This window comes from Babylonia areolata, chromosome 32 (genome assembly GCF_041734735.1).
Source record: "Babylonia areolata isolate BAREFJ2019XMU chromosome 32, ASM4173473v1, whole genome shotgun sequence".
NCBI classification, from domain to species: domain Eukaryota; kingdom Metazoa; phylum Mollusca; class Gastropoda; order Neogastropoda; family Buccinidae; genus Babylonia; species Babylonia areolata.
The window spans coordinates 10,480,138-10,497,637 of record NC_134907.1 but is presented as its reverse complement, the minus strand read 5'-3'; the positions used below and the strand labels follow the sequence as shown (position 1 = coordinate 10,497,637).

At 39.3% G+C, this 17,500-nt stretch overlaps 1 protein-coding gene and 1 long non-coding RNA gene across 2 annotated transcripts in view; one reads left to right on the top strand and one right to left on the bottom strand.

The window, feature by feature from the left end:
* The window catches only part of LOC143276458 (uncharacterized), a 471,243-nt gene that overhangs the window by 287,202 nt on the left and 166,541 nt on the right, over nucleotides 1-17,500 (bottom strand). The gene's annotated exons all lie outside the window — the stretch shown is intronic.
* The window catches only part of LOC143276389 (cytoplasmic dynein 2 intermediate chain 1-like), an 87,706-nt gene that overhangs the window by 3,795 nt on the left and 66,411 nt on the right, over nucleotides 1-17,500 (top strand). Inside the window, exons 3-8 of the mRNA XM_076580877.1 lie at nucleotides 2,275-2,320; nucleotides 3,507-3,601; nucleotides 4,787-4,849; nucleotides 11,656-11,721; nucleotides 12,281-12,387; nucleotides 13,361-13,448. Of these exons, the coding sequence (XP_076436992.1) occupies nucleotides 2,275-2,320; nucleotides 3,507-3,601; nucleotides 4,787-4,849; nucleotides 11,656-11,721; nucleotides 12,281-12,387; nucleotides 13,361-13,448 (465 nt within the window). The remainder of the gene's footprint in view (nucleotides 1-2,274; nucleotides 2,321-3,506; nucleotides 3,602-4,786; nucleotides 4,850-11,655; nucleotides 11,722-12,280; nucleotides 12,388-13,360; nucleotides 13,449-17,500) is intronic.

The window sequence follows — 17,500 nt, the reverse complement described above, 5'->3', positions numbered from 1 at the left end:
CTTTCAGCTCTCCCCTGGCCCCACCTCTCCTAACTACTTTATGGGTTTTTTCTTTAACTTATTCAGCCCTACGCTGAAGCAATGCCCTGGCGTTGAAATTCATTTGATCATAATGGTGCACACGTTCCTACTTATGCTCAAACCACAGGCAAAGGGAAATAACTTGAACAATATTTCCGGCTGTGTTCCCATGTGTCAATTTGGAGAGGAAAAAAACAATCGATTTTAGTTTTTTGGAGGGTTTTTTTTGGTTTTTCTGCATCAATATGCAGAGATGCCAACTGTTATGTTTTCGCCGTATTTTTTTACGCCCGATCGCATTTTGTTCCGACGTTATGCCAACGTCAAAATTGTTCTGATCAGTTCATTTTCAGTTACATAGCATGGTCACATGCTTTCCTGTCCTAACATTACCCAGTCGCTGTGGACTTATCAATCACAAGGCCAGGGCAGTCACTACTATCCTTGGTCTCATGTGATGATGTTAAGTTAATCATGTGCGTGTTTACATTGTTTGTATTGTAGCTAAAATGTACGTTTGCTGATTTGGTTCAGAGTCTCTAAGTGTTCCTTCCAAATTCAAACTGTTCCTACCACATTTCCTGATTGTTTCTGCAGACACTTGACAGGGGCTGGCATCTCTGAAAATGTTAGGGGAACCTGCTGAGGCTTTAAACTCCCAAGGGATGGATAGAGTTTATAGACGGGCGCAGGTTAAAGCGTTGGACTTTCAATCTGAGGGTCCCGGGTTCGAATCATGGTGACGGCGCCTGGTGGGTAAAGGGGTGGAGTTTTTTCCGATCTCCCAGGTCAACATATGTGCAGACCTGCTAGTGCCTGAACCCCCTTCGTGTGTATATGCAAGCAGAAGATCAAATACGCACGTTAAAGATCCTGTAATCCATGTCAGCGTTCGGTGGGTTATGGAAACAAGAACATACCCAGCATGCACACCCCCGAAAACGGAGTACACGTAAAAGCCCACTCGTGTGCATACGAGTGACCGCAGAAGAAGAAGAAGAAGATAGAGTTTATGATAATATTTAAATGTAAAAATTGATACTGTAGCTGGGTGTATTTCAATCATCCGTGAGTGTGATGAGACATCTGATATATATATATATATATATATATATATATATATATATATATATATATATATATATAAATGCGTGTGTAATCATAAATAAAATCATATTTGCACATTGTTTGTGTTGCTTTCCTTTTGAGTTTGTAGAGAGAAAAAAAACAAAAACAGTGTGTCTCAGATCTGTTACTTTGAAGAGTTTTAGAGTTTTGTGAAGAAGAAGAAAAAAAATGCAGTGCAGAGGAAGTGGCACTCTTGTGTGAATGTGCATACGTGTGAGTGTGTGTGTGAGAAAGAGAGAGAGTGGTGTGTGTGCATGTGTGTGTGAGAGAGAGAGTCGTGTGTGTGTGTTTGGGGGGGGGGGTGGTGGTTGGGGGGGCTTCTTTTTAATAATTAATTTATTTCTCCTGTTTATTTCACCAGCTTTTTCTTACTCTGTTCCTTATCAAGGAAATAAAAGTTTATATACCTGCTCTTTCAAAAGTTCAGTCCATTAGTTATTTTCTTCACTTCCCACTATGTTCCGGAAGAAGAATCATTTTTGTTTTTTGTTTGTTTGTTGTTGTTGTTGTTTTATCAATGTGATGTGTGTGTGTGTGTGTGTGCACATGCACTCAGGCATGTTACAATTTGTAATGATGACTGCATGCACTGGCATTGCTTTAATTGGTGGTTCTGAGAAGGTCTTTGTGACAGATTCTATTTTTAAAAGTAGTCTTTCATTTGTTTTTTTTGGTTTTTTTAAAGTGATATGTTGAGTGTGTGTGTGTGTGTGTGTGTGCACGAGTTTGTGTGTGCCTGTGTTTGTACGTGTGTGTCTCTGTGATTGTGAGGTCTGTGTGTGTGTGTGTGTCTGTGTGTGTGAACAAGTTTGTGTGTGTCTGTGTTTGTGTTTGTGTGTGTGTGTGAGTCTGTGTTTGTATGTGTGTCTGTGTGTGTGTGCTTGCAAGCATGTGTGTGTGAGTGTGTGTGTCCAAGCATGTGTGTGTTGTGTCAGTGTGTGTGTGTCAGTGTTTGTGTGTGTGTGTGTGTGTCAGTGTGTGTGTGTGTCAGTGTGTGTATGCGGATGTGCTGTCATAGCCGAGTTCCCCAGAGGTTTAGCCAGTGTGCGTGTGTGCTGTTTAGCTTTCCGTAATATGTCATTTGATTTTTATACTCTTTTTTTTTTTCTTCTTCTCCACTTTCAGGGCGCCAAGGAAGGAGGGGACAAGAAGAAGAAATCTCGAGATGATGGTCAGTTAAAAGACTGACTGACTGACTGACTGACTGACTGACTGACTGACTGACTGACTGACTGACTGACTGACTGACTGACTGACTGACTGACTGACTGACTGACTGACTGACCGACCGACGGACCGACCAACCGACCAACCAACTGACTGACTGAAACCATTTATTGTCAGATTAACTTTTTGTTGTACTGACATTTTCGCAACCATTTGAATAAATATTAACTGAGCAACACAAAAAAAAAATCATTTTGGTGTGTGTATGTAACATAGATATGATGTATTATGTTAACAAAAGCGTTTTTGTAAAGCACCTAGAGCAGATTTCTGGATAGTGTGCTATATAAGTATCCATTATTATTATTATTATTATTATGAAAAAAAAAGATTAGAAAGCATTGCAGCAGCGCGTTTGGTTATGCTGCTGTCAGGCATCGGCCAAGCGGATGTAGTGTAGTGTCTCTTACGGGCGCAATAGCCGAATGGTTAAAGCGCTGGACTTTCAATCTGAGGGTCCCGGGTTCAAATCACGGTGACGGCGCCTGGTGGGTAAAGGGTGGAGATTTTTCCGATCTCCCAGGTCAACATATGTGCAGACCTGCTAGTGCCTGAACCCCCTTCATGTGTATGCGCACGCAGAAGATCAAATACGCACGTTAAAGATCCTGTAATCCATGTCAGCGTTCGGTGGGTTATGGAAACGAGAATATACCCAGCATGCACACCCCCGAAAACGGAGTATGGCTGCCTACATGGCGGGGTAAATAAAAAACAAACAAACGGTCACACACGTAAAATGTTACATGTCTGTCTGAGTGTGTATGTGTGTACGTCTGAAGTCTGATTGAATGACACAGGAAACGAATGATGAGCGCCCAGTGGCAGCCGTCAGTCGGCTCTACCCAGGTAGGCTGCCTGTGGTGCAAATGTCCCCGTGTATGTAAAGCGCTTAGAGCTTGGTCTCTGACCGAGGATAGGCGCTATAGAAGTATCCACATCAATCAATCAATCAGTCTTATATGGAATTGTCCAAAACGCAGTGACGCCTCCTTGAGAAACTGAAACTGAAAACTAGTGAAACTCTTATGGTTATTTCTCGATTTATTTATTCACTTACTGACCGTGTTCAGCATGCATGCCATCATTTATTACTATCACAGTTCAGTCAACTTTGCCTCCGTTCTCAGATGGGAAAGAACGTCGACGAGCTAAGGATGATGCCAAGGGAGATGACCGACGTAAAAAAGACGACGACAAAAAGTCACAGAAGAAGGATGAGGAGGTAAGTTGAACGGGTAGTTTCTGACCAGCAAGAGCTTCCACTTTGAAGGTTAAATACAAAACAAAAAAAAAGAAAAAAAAAAAGAAAGAAAAAACACACACACAAAAAAAATGCACTTACAGAAAACCAAGCAGAAGTTGATAGAAATACTGCTTCAATATTGATTATTATCGGAAGGTAACTTTGTCCAAGATTCTCCATAGGGAAAGTTTTAGTGGGCTGTGTCTTTTAAAAAAAAAAATCAAAAAAAATCTGTGGGGTACAACTTTTTTTTGGATGACCAATAACTTCTTTGGGATCTTACAGGACATATTGAAAACTTGGTGTTTTGAGATATTGTTTCAGCAGGCGTTTTGTTGTTGTTTTTGTTTGTTGCTTGTTGCTTTAATAATGAATGAAAACATAATTTTTGCTGTGTTGTTGTTGTTTTTTAATAAGGAATGAAAATATCTTGTTTGCTTCCGGATAAGTTAGACCAGTTTTTGGGGGTTTTTTTGTCAGCTAAAACACGCCACAAAATTTCTCTTTCAGTGATAATAATTTTTAAAAAATTTAATATTTCTGTATCTGGGATTAGATAAATGAGTTCAGGTTTAGATGATTTTAAGAACTGCGGGTTTCTCAGTGGGCGTGATTCCATCTTCATGTGGGTGGGCTTGAAAGGGTTGAAGCATTTCTGTGTTGGGATCCGCTGAGAATCACTGACTTTGTGGTGGTGGATTTTTCTTTTTTTTGAGGGTTAGGGGGATAGGGGCCGGGAGGAGGGGGTTGTGTGGAGGGTAGGGGGGTGTGGGGGTGGTATTGGGGTTGAAGAGCGCTGTGGGTGTGTTTCTCTTCTCCCCCCCCCCCCACCACCCCACTATCCCCACCCCCCCCCTTTTTTTTTTTTTTTTTTTTTGTTTATTTTCGTTTGTTTCTGTGCCACTATTTTATCAGTCTGTTTGTTGTAACCATCTCTGTCTGTCTGTTCATCTGTCTCTCTCTCTTTGTGTGTGTGTGTATGACTGTTGTGTGTCTCGATCTCTGTATGTATGTATGTGTGTGTGTGTGTGTTTGTAATGTAGAAGTGTGTGTGTGTGTGTATGATCTTCATCGCTGAACAACTTCATGTTTTGACTTTTTCCTTTCTTTCTTATCGTCGTGCTGCTGTTTTTTTTTTGTGTGTGTGTCTGTGATGCCGTGAAGGATCGTAGGGGCAAAGGTCGTAGTCGTGGAGACTTTTCTCCCCAGCGAGTGGACCTGACGGAGGTAACCTTCTGGCCAGCTGTGCTTTGTTCAGGCGATTTATTTATTTATTTATTTATTTATTTTTATTAACCTTTTTTTTTTTTTTGTATCAATTAATCGTCATTGCTGGTGTGAGTCCTTAAACTTGTTAACCTAAAAATGGCATTGAAGTGTATCTAACCGCTTTTTTTCTAGTAGAAGCTATATGAGTGCGCTGTAGTCGTTGCTTTTTTTTTTCTTTTTTTTTTTTTATAGACAGAGGTATTTAATATCTGGTGTTAATTAATTACTTGCATTATCCTCCTTATTTTCTTTAGCATAATCTGTGTGTGTGTGTGTGTGTGTGACTGATGCCTGAAGCACTGAGAGAAAGAAGGATAGAGAAAAAGAGAGAGAGAGAGTGTGTGTGTGTGTGTGTGTGCATGTGTAGTAAAGTGCCTGTATGATTATTGGTATGAAATGGAAATAATTCTGTTTTGATCCTGTCAATGATTTTAATTGATATCCATCTTGGACCAACATAATCAAAAGTTGAGTGTGCAAAAAACTCAAATGTGCATGTGCAAGAGAGGAAGAGCATGTGTTAATGTAATTCATATGTGTGTATCATGTACGTGTATACTCGTGTGTGTGTGTGTGTGTGTGCATGTGTATTTATGTGTCTGCAGAAATTTATGGTACACGCTTGAACTAATGTCGCTGAGTATCTCTTATCTGATCACACAGATTCTGCATCTCTAGTACCGAAAACTCTCTGTAAAACAGCACGAATGGATGGGGTTCTTTTCATTATCCCAGTTCAGTGGAACTCTCTAACTTTGGAAATTTGCTGAAATTCTTTTTCTGAGTTCACAGAGGTCTTATATTCAGTGTATTTCATTAGATACTGCTGTCTTATTCATGGATACATAAACTTGATAAACATTTCTTTTTTTAACTGTTTTTATTTTGGTAGTCATATTTCAGTATTTGGTCATCTTTTTTTTTTTTTTTTTTTTTTCTAAATACCCATCTATCAGTGTTAAAATGTGCTTCAAGCCTTTTCTCCAGAAAGAAACGATGTTTTGTCAATTCAGTAGCAGTAGCAATAGTAGTAGTTGTTGTAGTGGCATCAGCAGTAGCAGCAGTAGCTGTCATATCATCATAGGGAACATTATCTGATCTTCGAATCATGATCATCAAGTTGATCACCATCACCATCGTCATCATAATCAAGTGTCTGTAAGAGTTACAGTATTCTGTGTCTGTCCCAGTAAAGGGAAGGCAATTGTGATGCACTCATACGTAAAAATCTCACCTTTTATTGTTGACAGCAGCAACAAATCTTTTCCAGATTCCTTGCAAAATGATAAAGAGATTGTTGATATTCTGCATGTGTTTACCTTCTCCACTTATATCAGGCTCAGCACTCAGATTGTATATAAGAGATTCGAACCCCAGACCTTGCCAGAATTTTCTCCCCATCCACTAGACATTGAGAGGTGGTCTGGACGCTAGTCATTTGGAGGAGATGATAGACTGATGTCCCATCTGTAGAACTTAACGCACCTAAAAAAAAAAAGAACCTAGGACAGCAATGGAGTTGCCTTACTCAAAATTTTATAAGAAAATCCACTCTAATGTACATGTATATGAGTGTGTTGTGTGTGTGTGTGTGTGTGTGATTGAAGCCTGACTGAAGGACACACCTAAAAAGGCAGCTCTCAGTTGGTTTTACCCAGGTAGACAGCCTGTTATGCAAAGGACTCTGTGTTTTTAAAGCGCTTCGAACTTGGTCTCTGACTGAGCACAGGCGCCATACAAGTATCCATATCAGTCAACGACTCTGTGTTTTTAAAGCGTTTAGAGCTTGGTGTCTGACTGAGCATAGGCGCCATACAAGCATTCATATCAGTCAACGACTCTGTCTTTGTTAAGCGCTTAGAGCTTGGTGTTGGACTGAGCATTGGCACCATACAAGTATCTATATCAGTCAACGACTCTGTGTTTGTTAAGCACTTAGAGCTTGGTGTCTGACTGAGCATAGGCGCCATACAAGTATCCATATCAGTCAACGACTCTGTGTTTTTAAAGCGCTTAGAGCTTGGTGTCTGACTGAACATAGGCGCCATACAAGTATCCATATCAGTCAACGACTCTGTGTTTTTAAAGCGCTTAGAGCTTAGTGTCTGACTGAGCATTGGCGCCATACAAGTATCTATATCAGTCAATGACTCTGTGTTTTTAAAGCGCTTAGAGCTTGGTTTCTGACTGAGCATAGGTGCTGTGTAAAAGGTATGTATTAACTCACTCAGTACGGCCAGTCCTCTCTTCTCCTCTACATAGACCCCTCGGATGTCCAGTGGGTGTCTGAATGACCCAACCTTTAGCTTCCGTCGTCAGAATTGTGGTATTCTTTGTCAACATTCACCTCTTCAGTATAAGAGCCTTCCGCTTGCAATATTTTGATGATGGTAATTGGGGTGAAACGCTGTTAACGTCGTCTCTTTCGCCGTTCGTATGGAGAGAGTTAATCAATCAATCAGTCAGTGAGTGTAGAATTCAGGGGAAGGTGACTCTGCTGTTCTCACAAGTGTTAAAATTGTTTCTCTCATTTTCCTCCCTCACCGGAATTCTCCTCCAGCTATTCTTTTTTTTTTTTTTTATCTTCTCTGGGTTTGGTTTTTCTTTTTCTTTTCTTTTTTTTTTCTTTTTCTTTTTTATTTTTATTTAGTTCGTTCTTTAGTCTAGTGTCTTTTCACTATTAGTGATATTAGATGATAAAAAAATTTTAAAAAATAAAAAAAGAGGAGGGGGGAGGCTTGTGGGGGAGGGGGGGGGAGGGGGGGGGGAGAAGAAAAGAGAGAAAGTAGAAAACAACCAAAAAAATGCATAGCTAACATGCAGTTACATTTAACAGTAATAATTCAATAATGATAACAATAATCAGAAACCATTAACACAGTTCTGAAGAAGGACATTAAAGGAATGCAGAAAATAGGGCTACGAGCTAATGCCTGTGAAAGTTCGGCCACAAGAACCTCGTCAGAAATAACTCCCCCCCCCCCCACCCCCCAAAAAAAAAAAATCATCTGCAGAATAGTTATTCTCTTTGAAATACTTGGGCAAGAAGGTACGTGACTGCTGACAGTGAAGCAAAACGATGATGCAAGCTGAACTGCTTACCACAGATGCATGTAACAGTTTTTTACTATACGTTGTCTTCAGCGCATATTTGATTTGGTTGTTAGAAATGTAGTAGTGCTTCTTTTTGGATAAGTCTTCTCTTTCAACCTTCCTTTTTGTTTTTAGCTTATTGTGTAATGTTCACTAGATATATATATGATTTTTAATTTTTAATCTCTATGTTGGGTTAATACTGGGTGTCTTTTTTTCTTTTTCTTTCTTATTTCTTAGGTGCTAGTGTTTTTGTGTATTAAAGTTGTAGTCTGTGTATGCATGTCTGTGTCAGTGTGTATGTCAAATGGTAAGCCAGGGCAGGCTGGTGTTGCTGTATTTTCTTTCCTCTGCCTGTCTGTCTGTCTCTTTGTCTCTCTGTCTGTCTGTCTGTCTTTTTCTCTGTGTGTGTGTGTGTGTGTGTGTGTGTCTATCTGTCTCCATCTCTCTCTCTGTGTCTCTATGTCTCACGCTTACTCTCGCTCTTGCTCTGTCTGTCTGTCTCTCTGTCTGTCAGTTTGATTCTCTCTCTGTCTGTCTCTATAGCTCTCTGTCTGTCTTTTTCTCTGTCTCTGTCTCTCTGTATGAGTGTATCTGTCTCTGTCTTTCTCTCTCTCTCTCTGTGTCTCTGTCTCTATCTGTCTCCATCTCTCTCTGTGTGTCTCTGTCTCTCACTCACTCTCGCTTTTGCTCTCTCTCAATCTCTCTCTCTCTCTCTCTCTCTCTCTGTCTGTCTCTTTGTCTCTCTCTCTCTCTGTCTGTCTTTTTATCTGTCTCTGTGTCTCAGTCTCTCTCTGTCTGTCTCTGTCTGTCTCCATCTCTCTCTCTGTGTCTCTATGTCTCTCGCTCACTCTTGCTCTCGCTCTCTATTGTCTGTCTGTCTCTCTGTCTGTCTGTTTGATCCTCTCTCTGTCTGTCTCTCTGTCCCTGTCTCTGTCTCTCTCTATCTCTGTCTCTATCTGTCTCCATCTCTCTCTCTGTGTCTCCATGTCTCTCGCACACTCTCACTTTTGCTCTCTCTCTCTCTCTCTCTCTCTCTCTGTCTCTGTCTCTATCTCTCTCCATGTGTCTCTGTGTCTCTAGCTCACTCTCGCTCTGTCTGTCTGTCTCTCTCTCTCTCTCTGTCTGTCTCTATCTCTCTCCATGTGTCTCTGTGTCTCACTCTCGCTCTCTCTGTCTGTCTCTCTCTCTGTCCTGGTCAGTCTGTCTGTCTCTCGATGACTTACATGAAGTTCATTTCATTCTTGTTAGTATTTTCCTGTGGTTTGTCTTTGAATTTTGTCATGCATTCTGTAATAGTAGTGTGTATGTGTGTGTTTGTGCACATTCTTGGCGGTCAAGTGTGTGTGTGTGTGTGTGAGAGAGAGTGCATGTGTGCATTTACTTGTGTGTGAACTGAACTTCACCACCCGTATTTTAGGTCTGGTTAAACAAACTCCAGTAAAGAGTAATACTGATTTGTTAGTAACTGTAATCATTGTTGTCTTATTTATTTAATTATTTATTATTGTTATTAATTTTTGTTATTTTTATTATTATTCTACTACCTTTTTTTTTTTTTTAACATTATAGTTATTATTTATTTATTTATTTATTTATTTGTGTAAGCTTATCTATTATTTATTCACCTTTTTTTTTCTTTTCTTTTTTTCCTCAAGGCCTGACTAAGTGCGTTGAGTTACGCTGCTGGTCAGGCATCTGCTTGGCAGATGTGGTGTAGCGTATATGGATTTGTCCGAATGCAGTGACGCCTCCTTGAGCTACTGAAACTGAAACTGAAACTGTAATCAGATTCCTAATCAAGTAGAAATTAGAACCTTTTTTAAATGGCAACTTATATTTGTATTTGTATTTCTTTTTATCACAACAGATTTCTTTGTGTGAAATTCGGGCTGCTTTCCCCAGGGAGAGCGTGTCACTACACTACAGCGCTACCCATTTTTTTGTATTTTTTCCTGCATGCAGTTTGATTTGTTTTTCCTATCGAAGTGGATTTTTCTACAGAATTTTGCCAGGAACAACCCTTTTGTTGCCGTGGGTTCTTTTATGTGCACTAAGTGCATGCTGCGCGCGGGACCTCGGTTTATCGTCTCATCCGAATGACGAGCGTCCAGATCACCACTCAAGGTCTAGTGGAGGGGGAGAAAATATCGGCGGCTGAGCTGTGATTACAACCAGCACGCTCAGGTTCTCTCGCTTCCTAGGCGGACGCGTTTACTTCTAGGCCAACACTCCACATTGCAGTGTTAAGGGCAACAGCACATACTTTTGGTTGATGACACACGTAGATGCAAGAGTGCTGGTTAAATCATCACTGAGCACATTTTGGTTGCACACACTTTGTATGCACCAGTTACCCCACCCACGTTGGACTGATAGACATTCAGCACTATGGTTATGATGACATGATGACAGGATTTTATGTTTGGCTCGACTTCGGGCTGAGAGACTGTGTGGTGTGAGTGATGAGCCTCTGATTGCACATGTAATTTCCAGTCGGATTAATAAAGATGTGTTCTATAGTATTGTATTGTAATGTGTTGTATTGTATCGGCATATTCAGTGACGTTGCTATAATTGGCAGCTTACTTTCTTGAACTGTCAGAGGCAGTGTTTGAATAGATAAATAAAGTTGCTTTTCTTAGTGTAGTTGATAAACTTGGTGGACTTTTTAAAAGGCGTTGATTTTTTAATTTTTTATTAGAGATACTGATCCATCACTGATAGTATTGCAGTATGTGAATATTCAGTTTAAGTGAGCAAGTAAAAAGTATCATGGAAGAAATGTCTTAACTGTTAACTTGCGGTATCCAAATATTTTGCGAGTTCTTGCATGCAAAATGTATATGTGTGCATGTCTGTCTGTGTCTGTGTTTGATTCACGTATGTGTGTATGTCTGTCTGTGTTTGTCTGTCTGTATGTTAAGTCTGTCAGTGTATGGTTTGTGTACATACACATGCACGTTAATGCGTGCAAATATGTGTGAGCGTATTTGAGCATGTGATTTTTGAGAAAGAAAGAGAGAGACTGGGGCGGAGGTAGAGTGCGAGAGAGACTGTCAGTTTGCATGGATGTGTTTTTGATTTTTTTTTTTTTTTTTTTTTTTTTTTTTTTTCTATCGAAGAAGTCACATGCCACATATGTTCATGTGTAGTTATGTATGTGTGTATGAAGACAGCATGTGTGTGTGTGTGTGTGTGTGTGTGTGTGTGTGTGTGTGCGTGTGTGTGTGTTTACCAGTTTTTGTAAAGCGCCCAGAGTCCTGTATGGAGAAAGGGCAGTGTATAGATGCACATTATTATTATTATTATTATTAACTCACTCAGTACGGCCAGTCCTCTCTTCTCCTATACAGAGACCCCTCAGATGTCCAGTGGGTGTCTGAATGACCCAACCTTTAGCTTCCGTCATCAGAATTGTGGTATTCTTTGTCAACATTCACCTCTTCAGTATAAGAGCCTTTCGCTTGCAATATTTTGATGGTGGTAATTGGGGTGAAACGCTGTTAACGTCGTCTCTTTCACCGTTTGTATGGAGAGAGTTAACATTGTTATTGTTGTTATGATTATTATTATTATTGGTGGTGGTGGTGGTGTTGTTGTTGTTGTCATCTTATCTGTTGTGTCATGCTGTGCATCAGTCGTTCCCCCTTTCTCTTCCTTTCAAACAGGAGGACAGAGAACGCCTCCGTCAGGAGAGGAGAGAGAAACGGGGAGGTGACTCTAAAAAGAAAGAGGTGAGTCTCTTGTCATTGATTGGGTACAACTATTGCTGCTGTCTGCTTTAGAGCAATGATAATTTCGTCTTGAGCATGTTATCATGTACAAGGCAGAATAAATGAAATTTTCTGAACGTGTTGAATGAACTCCTGTTTAGCTAAACTGAAATAAACCAGACTGGGAAAAATATGATTGCAGTGATGATATGTGTTAATAATGATAACGATTATAATAATTATATAGTAAGTAATGGTTTTTGGAAACTTTTCTGAATAAGTTAACTCAGTTTAGCAAAACCGAAATAAACCAGATCGGGTATATATGAAAAAAAAGATAGTAATAATGATGATGACTATTTTAATGATAATATTAATATTCATAAGAATGATTATTTACTTGAAACCTTTCTGAACAAGTTAACTCAGTTTAGCCAAACCAAAATAAACCATATCAGATCAGAAATCAAGCGCCAGCGTTGGTGTTTTAGCAATGTGGAATGTTTGCCTGACGCTGCGGTATTAAGACAAGCTGCACGTGCCAAACTTAACCCTGCTGGTTTCTGTCGACTTCATGAAGGATCGTCCACGCAAAGAAGAAAAAGCTGCCGACAGCGAGGACGACGGCAAACGGAGACCTAAGAGAGAGGAGAGCGCCAAACGCCATCGGAAAAGAGATGATGAGGAGTAAGGGATTTTTTTGATTGTTGTTTTTTGGGGTTGTTGTTTTTTGTTGTTTTTTTGTCTTGTCAAGCTATTTTCATTTGTCGTTTTCAAGAGAATTTTGTTTTTTTGTTGTTGTTTTTTGTGTTGTCAAAGTTATTTTCGTTTAGCATTTTCAAGGGATTTTTTTAACTCACTTGTGTAAACAAAGTGAGTCTGTGTTTTAACCCGGTGTTCGGTTGTCTGTGTGTGTGTGTCTGTGTGTCCGTGGTAAACTTTAACATTGACATTTTCTCTGCAAATACTTTGTCAGTTGACACCAAATTTGGCATAAAAATAGGAAAAATTCAGTTCTTTCCAGTCATCTTGTTTAAAACAATATTGCACCTCTGGGATGAGTACAAAAAAATAAAAAATGAAGCCTAATTATATGCAAACTGCATTTACTGTTATGTTTATATTTTTTGTATTCTCTAAACTTGGCACTTTGATCTGATATTCTGACCCAACAACTAGAGCAGTCATTATTATCATTTTTTGTTCAAACAGGAACTTCTTTTGCTAAGCATTGAATTCTTATTTATTTTGCAAACGTTTTGGTGCAGATATTAAAAAAGGGAAATTACTCTGTAATTAATGCAAGGGGACTTAATTTATCACAAGTGAGTCTTGAAGGCCTTGCCTCTCTTGTTGTTGTTGTTTTTGTCTTGTCAAGCTGCTTTCGTTTGTTATTTTCAAGAGATTTTTTGTGGTTGTTGATTTGGCCTTGTCAAGTTATTTTTGTTTTTGTTTTCAAGAGAATTTTTTTGTTGTTGCTTTTGTCTTGTCAAGCTGTTTTCGTTTGTCATTTTTAATAGAATTTTTTGTGGTTGTTTTTTTTGTCTTTTCAAGCTGTTTTCCATTGTCACTTTTAACAGATTTTTGTGTGTGTGTGTGTGTGTGTGTTGTGGATGATATCTGAACTATTTGTGCGTATGTGTGTGTGTGTGTGTGACAGTGATGGAGACAGGCGACGTCGTCACGGCGATGAAGACGGTGACCGCAAACGTCACCGCGACAAAGAGTCCAAGCACCGAGACAAAGAGGTCAGTGAGAATTAATAATAATGATGATAATGATAATAATGATAAAATGTGGGCTTATATAGCACAGTACCCCCATCTCAGATGGGGATCACCACACCACACTTTACAATAAAATATAGGCAAATTTAAGACTAAGTGACGTGAAGATTTGTGATGTCTCATGTTGATAAAAAGCAAATATAATGATAATGATAATGGTAGTAATAATGATGATAATAATAAAGATAATAATGATAAGATAAGAGTAATTATTGTAATAATGATTGTAATAAAAGTAGCGATAATAATAATGTAGCCGTGTACCGAGTGGTTACTGAAGGGTACGGCACAAAAGACTTAACTAAATGATTGATTGAATGAAAGGATAGACAAGATCCCACGCACAGGCCAGGAACATATAGAGGCCAGTCACAAATGGGTTTTTCTATTGTTTTATTTACAATATTAGATGAGAAGAAAACCTAAGAGAAGAGAATAGAAGAGAAGAGAAGATAAAAAAGAGAAGACAGTGCCTGGAATGACACAAACAAATGTCATAAGTACAACATGTCAACACAAGTGAATAGTAAAGCACATGTATACATGGAAAGACTATCACTCGGGTTTGGGATACGCAACAACATAATGCATATGTGTGAAGACCAAACGCTGACATCAAATGACATTTCTAATACATTTAAATAGTGCAGTTAAAGTGATTGAAACAATTAATCCAACACTATCTTGTAATCACAACAGCAGAATACTACACACATCTTAGAGTACTGAGAATCAGTGAAACACTGTAACAGTACAATTGATATCAGCATGTAAAATAATACACAAGTAATAAACAAGATAATAGAATCAGTGGCTTTGATATTATACTGGCAAACTGATAGACCAGATAGTAAGTGAAGAACCACCATGGCTTAACCATTCAGTGGTGAATGACTTTACGCACTCACTAGAACATTCTGGAACAAACTGTGTCGAGAGACGTCACTGACTGTGACGTTAAGAATCAAATGGAACACTGCTCCATGCAGATGACGACATGGCAATTATTTAGATCAGTCATAGCCGATCTGTGACTAACTTGTCAAAGCAATAACTGAACAAAGAATTAACTGAACAAAGCAATAACTGAACATACTCATATAAACACAAGTACTGTGTCAAATAATACAATTTACAAATCAACACATTCTACACACTAGTACTTACAGCGATACGTAGCGAGGTGTCAGCTGTTGTGGGGACACACACGACACACTCCCCGCGACACAGCAAGAGAGAGAGAGCAGGCTCTGGTCAGATGACTGACCAGGTATGAAATGACCACTCGTCATTCACTGTGCCAATTTATGCAAGTTTAGCGGACCGCAAAGTGCGTCACGTGTGCTTGCAAGCAGATCGTCACTAATCACGGAGAATCCGATGACAATTGTGTTTGTTTAAAGGTGTTCAGTGATAGATTTCTAAATGATTCCTGAACCGATTTACGTCGGATAAGTTGCAAAAGAAAGAGCTCAACGCCCACTTTATAATGAGTGTAAAATGAAGTGTTGATTATTTAAGATGAATTTATAATCTTAATTTAAGTCACCTGAACAGGGTCAGTTTTAACGAGCTCGTCGCTGAAAATTACAAACTGCGTTAAATCAGTTTCACGTAGGCGAACATAAATGGAATAGATTTAAAGATGGAATTAAGACGATTCTGCCAGTATATAATACTAGTAGTTTACTGATCTGACAAAAGAGCTATTAATTAAATACTGTGGAACAGAAACACAAGTTTGCTCTCAGCCAATGACGTATCACGACGCAACACTGGTCGAGCAGTCAGCAGGTGGTCTGGCCAGGACAAAGTGATGTAAGCAGAGTGACGTCACATATTCTGTGGCGGGTTATGAGGGAAAACTGTCGTCTGCTGTGGCTTGTGTGTGAATAGTGTTGGAGCAAGCATAGCGCGCTTGGTCACAATAATGATGATGATGCTATTGCTAATGATAAGAATAATGATGATAATGATTAGTAGTAGTAGTAGTAGGCCTCCTTCGGTCATGGCTGACCATGGATAGAGTATATCCGACCTAATGTCTAGATGGGCTGTCTGCTTGGACCAAGCAGCGTCGCCTGTGACTGTAGAGACCAATGAGAGAGAGACAGTCTCTGTCGCAGCGGTCACATGTGTAAGCTGATGCTGGTCTGTTGGCTGCCGTCCCTTTTCTGCGAGCGAGCTTTTCTGCTGCAGCAGCTGACAGTTTGTCCTCACCAATCTGTAGCTGATTCTTGAGAGTGCTTCTCCAGCTGTTGCGGTCATCTGCAAGGTCCTCCCAGGACTCAGTGTTGATCTCAAGCGCCTTCATGTCACGTTTGCAAACGTCTTTGTATCTCAGCTGTGGGCTGATTTTAATGATAATAATAACAACAATCTGATTGACAAAGCCCCTTTCCATATAAAGCGTGCTAAGTTGTGCATCAGTACAGTGTGAAAACCAATGATTAAAACACGCATGTTTTGAAAATCGAAAAAATTTACATACATAACCCTGCATATAGTGAGTGGAGTGTTGGCCTAGAGGTAACACGTCCGCCTAGGAAGTGAGAGAATCTGAGCATGCTGGTTCGATTCACGACTCAGCCGCCAATATTTTCTCCCCTTCCACTAGACCTTGAGTGGTGGTCTGGATGCTAGTCATTCGGATGAGACGATAAACTGAGGTCCCTTGCATTTGTTTGACGCACTCAAAAAGATCCTTAGGCAGCGTAAAAGAACCCATGGCAACAAAAGGTATGTTGCTGGCAAAATTCTGTAGAAAAATTCATTTCAATAGGAAAAACAAATAAAACTGCACGCAGGAAAAAATATATATAAAAAGGGTGGTGCTGTAGTGTAGCGACGCGCTCTCCCAAGGGAGAGCAGCCCGAATTTCACACAGAGAAATCTGTTGTGATAAAAAGAAATACAAATACAAATACAAGTACAAAATATACAGCAAACCAACCAAACCACTCTTGCACTAACTTGATGTTCATACGCACAAAATCATCATGGACTACACAGCACTCATCACACATGTTTATTATATACACTGCAACAATGAATAATACACATATCATACCACAAAACTTAAATCCAATATCACATGGTTCATGATGCAGGAAAGTTACAAAGGGGACAGGATACACTTTTTGAGTTCCTGTAGGAAATCATTGTATATATATATGTTGTTGTTTTTGACTCACTTGTGTAAACAAAGTGAGTCTATGTTTTAACCCGGTGTTCGGTTGTCTGTGTGTATGTGTGTGTCCGTGGTAAACTTTAACATTGCCATTTTCTCTGCAAATGCTTTGTCAGTTGACACCAAATTTGGCATAAAAATAGGAAAAATCCAGTTCTTTCTAGTCATCTTGTTTAAAACAATATTGCACCTCTGGGATGGGCACAAAAAAATAAAGAATGAAGCCTAATTATATACAAACTGCATTTACTGTTATATTTATATTTTTTGTATTCTCTAAACTTGGCACTTTGATCAGATATTCTGACCCAACAACAAGAGCAGTCATTATTATCATTGTTTGTTCAAACAGGAACTTCTTTTGCTAAGCATGGAAGTTTTATTTATTTTGCAAACATTTTGGTGCAGATAGTAAAAAACGGGAAATTACTCTGTAATTAATGCTAGGGGACTTAATTCGCTTTAAACTGATCTTTCTCATCTTAAACATTACATTTTGAAATTATACTCAATACATAAAAAGCTTGGATTTTTTTTTTTTTTTTAAGTGTATCACAAGTGAGTCTTGAAGGCCCTTGCCTCTCTTGTTTTAACTTGTATTTGTAACTCTTTCGTGGCAACATATTTCTCGTTTTGAAATTTGGGCTGCCACTGTAATCTGAGTTATTTTGCAGCCAGCGTTTGCTGCTTTATTTTGTACAACAGGTTCCACTGTGTGCAGGGTTATTTTACATGACAGGTGCCATTTGTACGTTGAGTTAATTTGTACAAGTACCACTGTACACCAGGTTACTTTGTCGTACAAGTACTACTGTATGCTGAG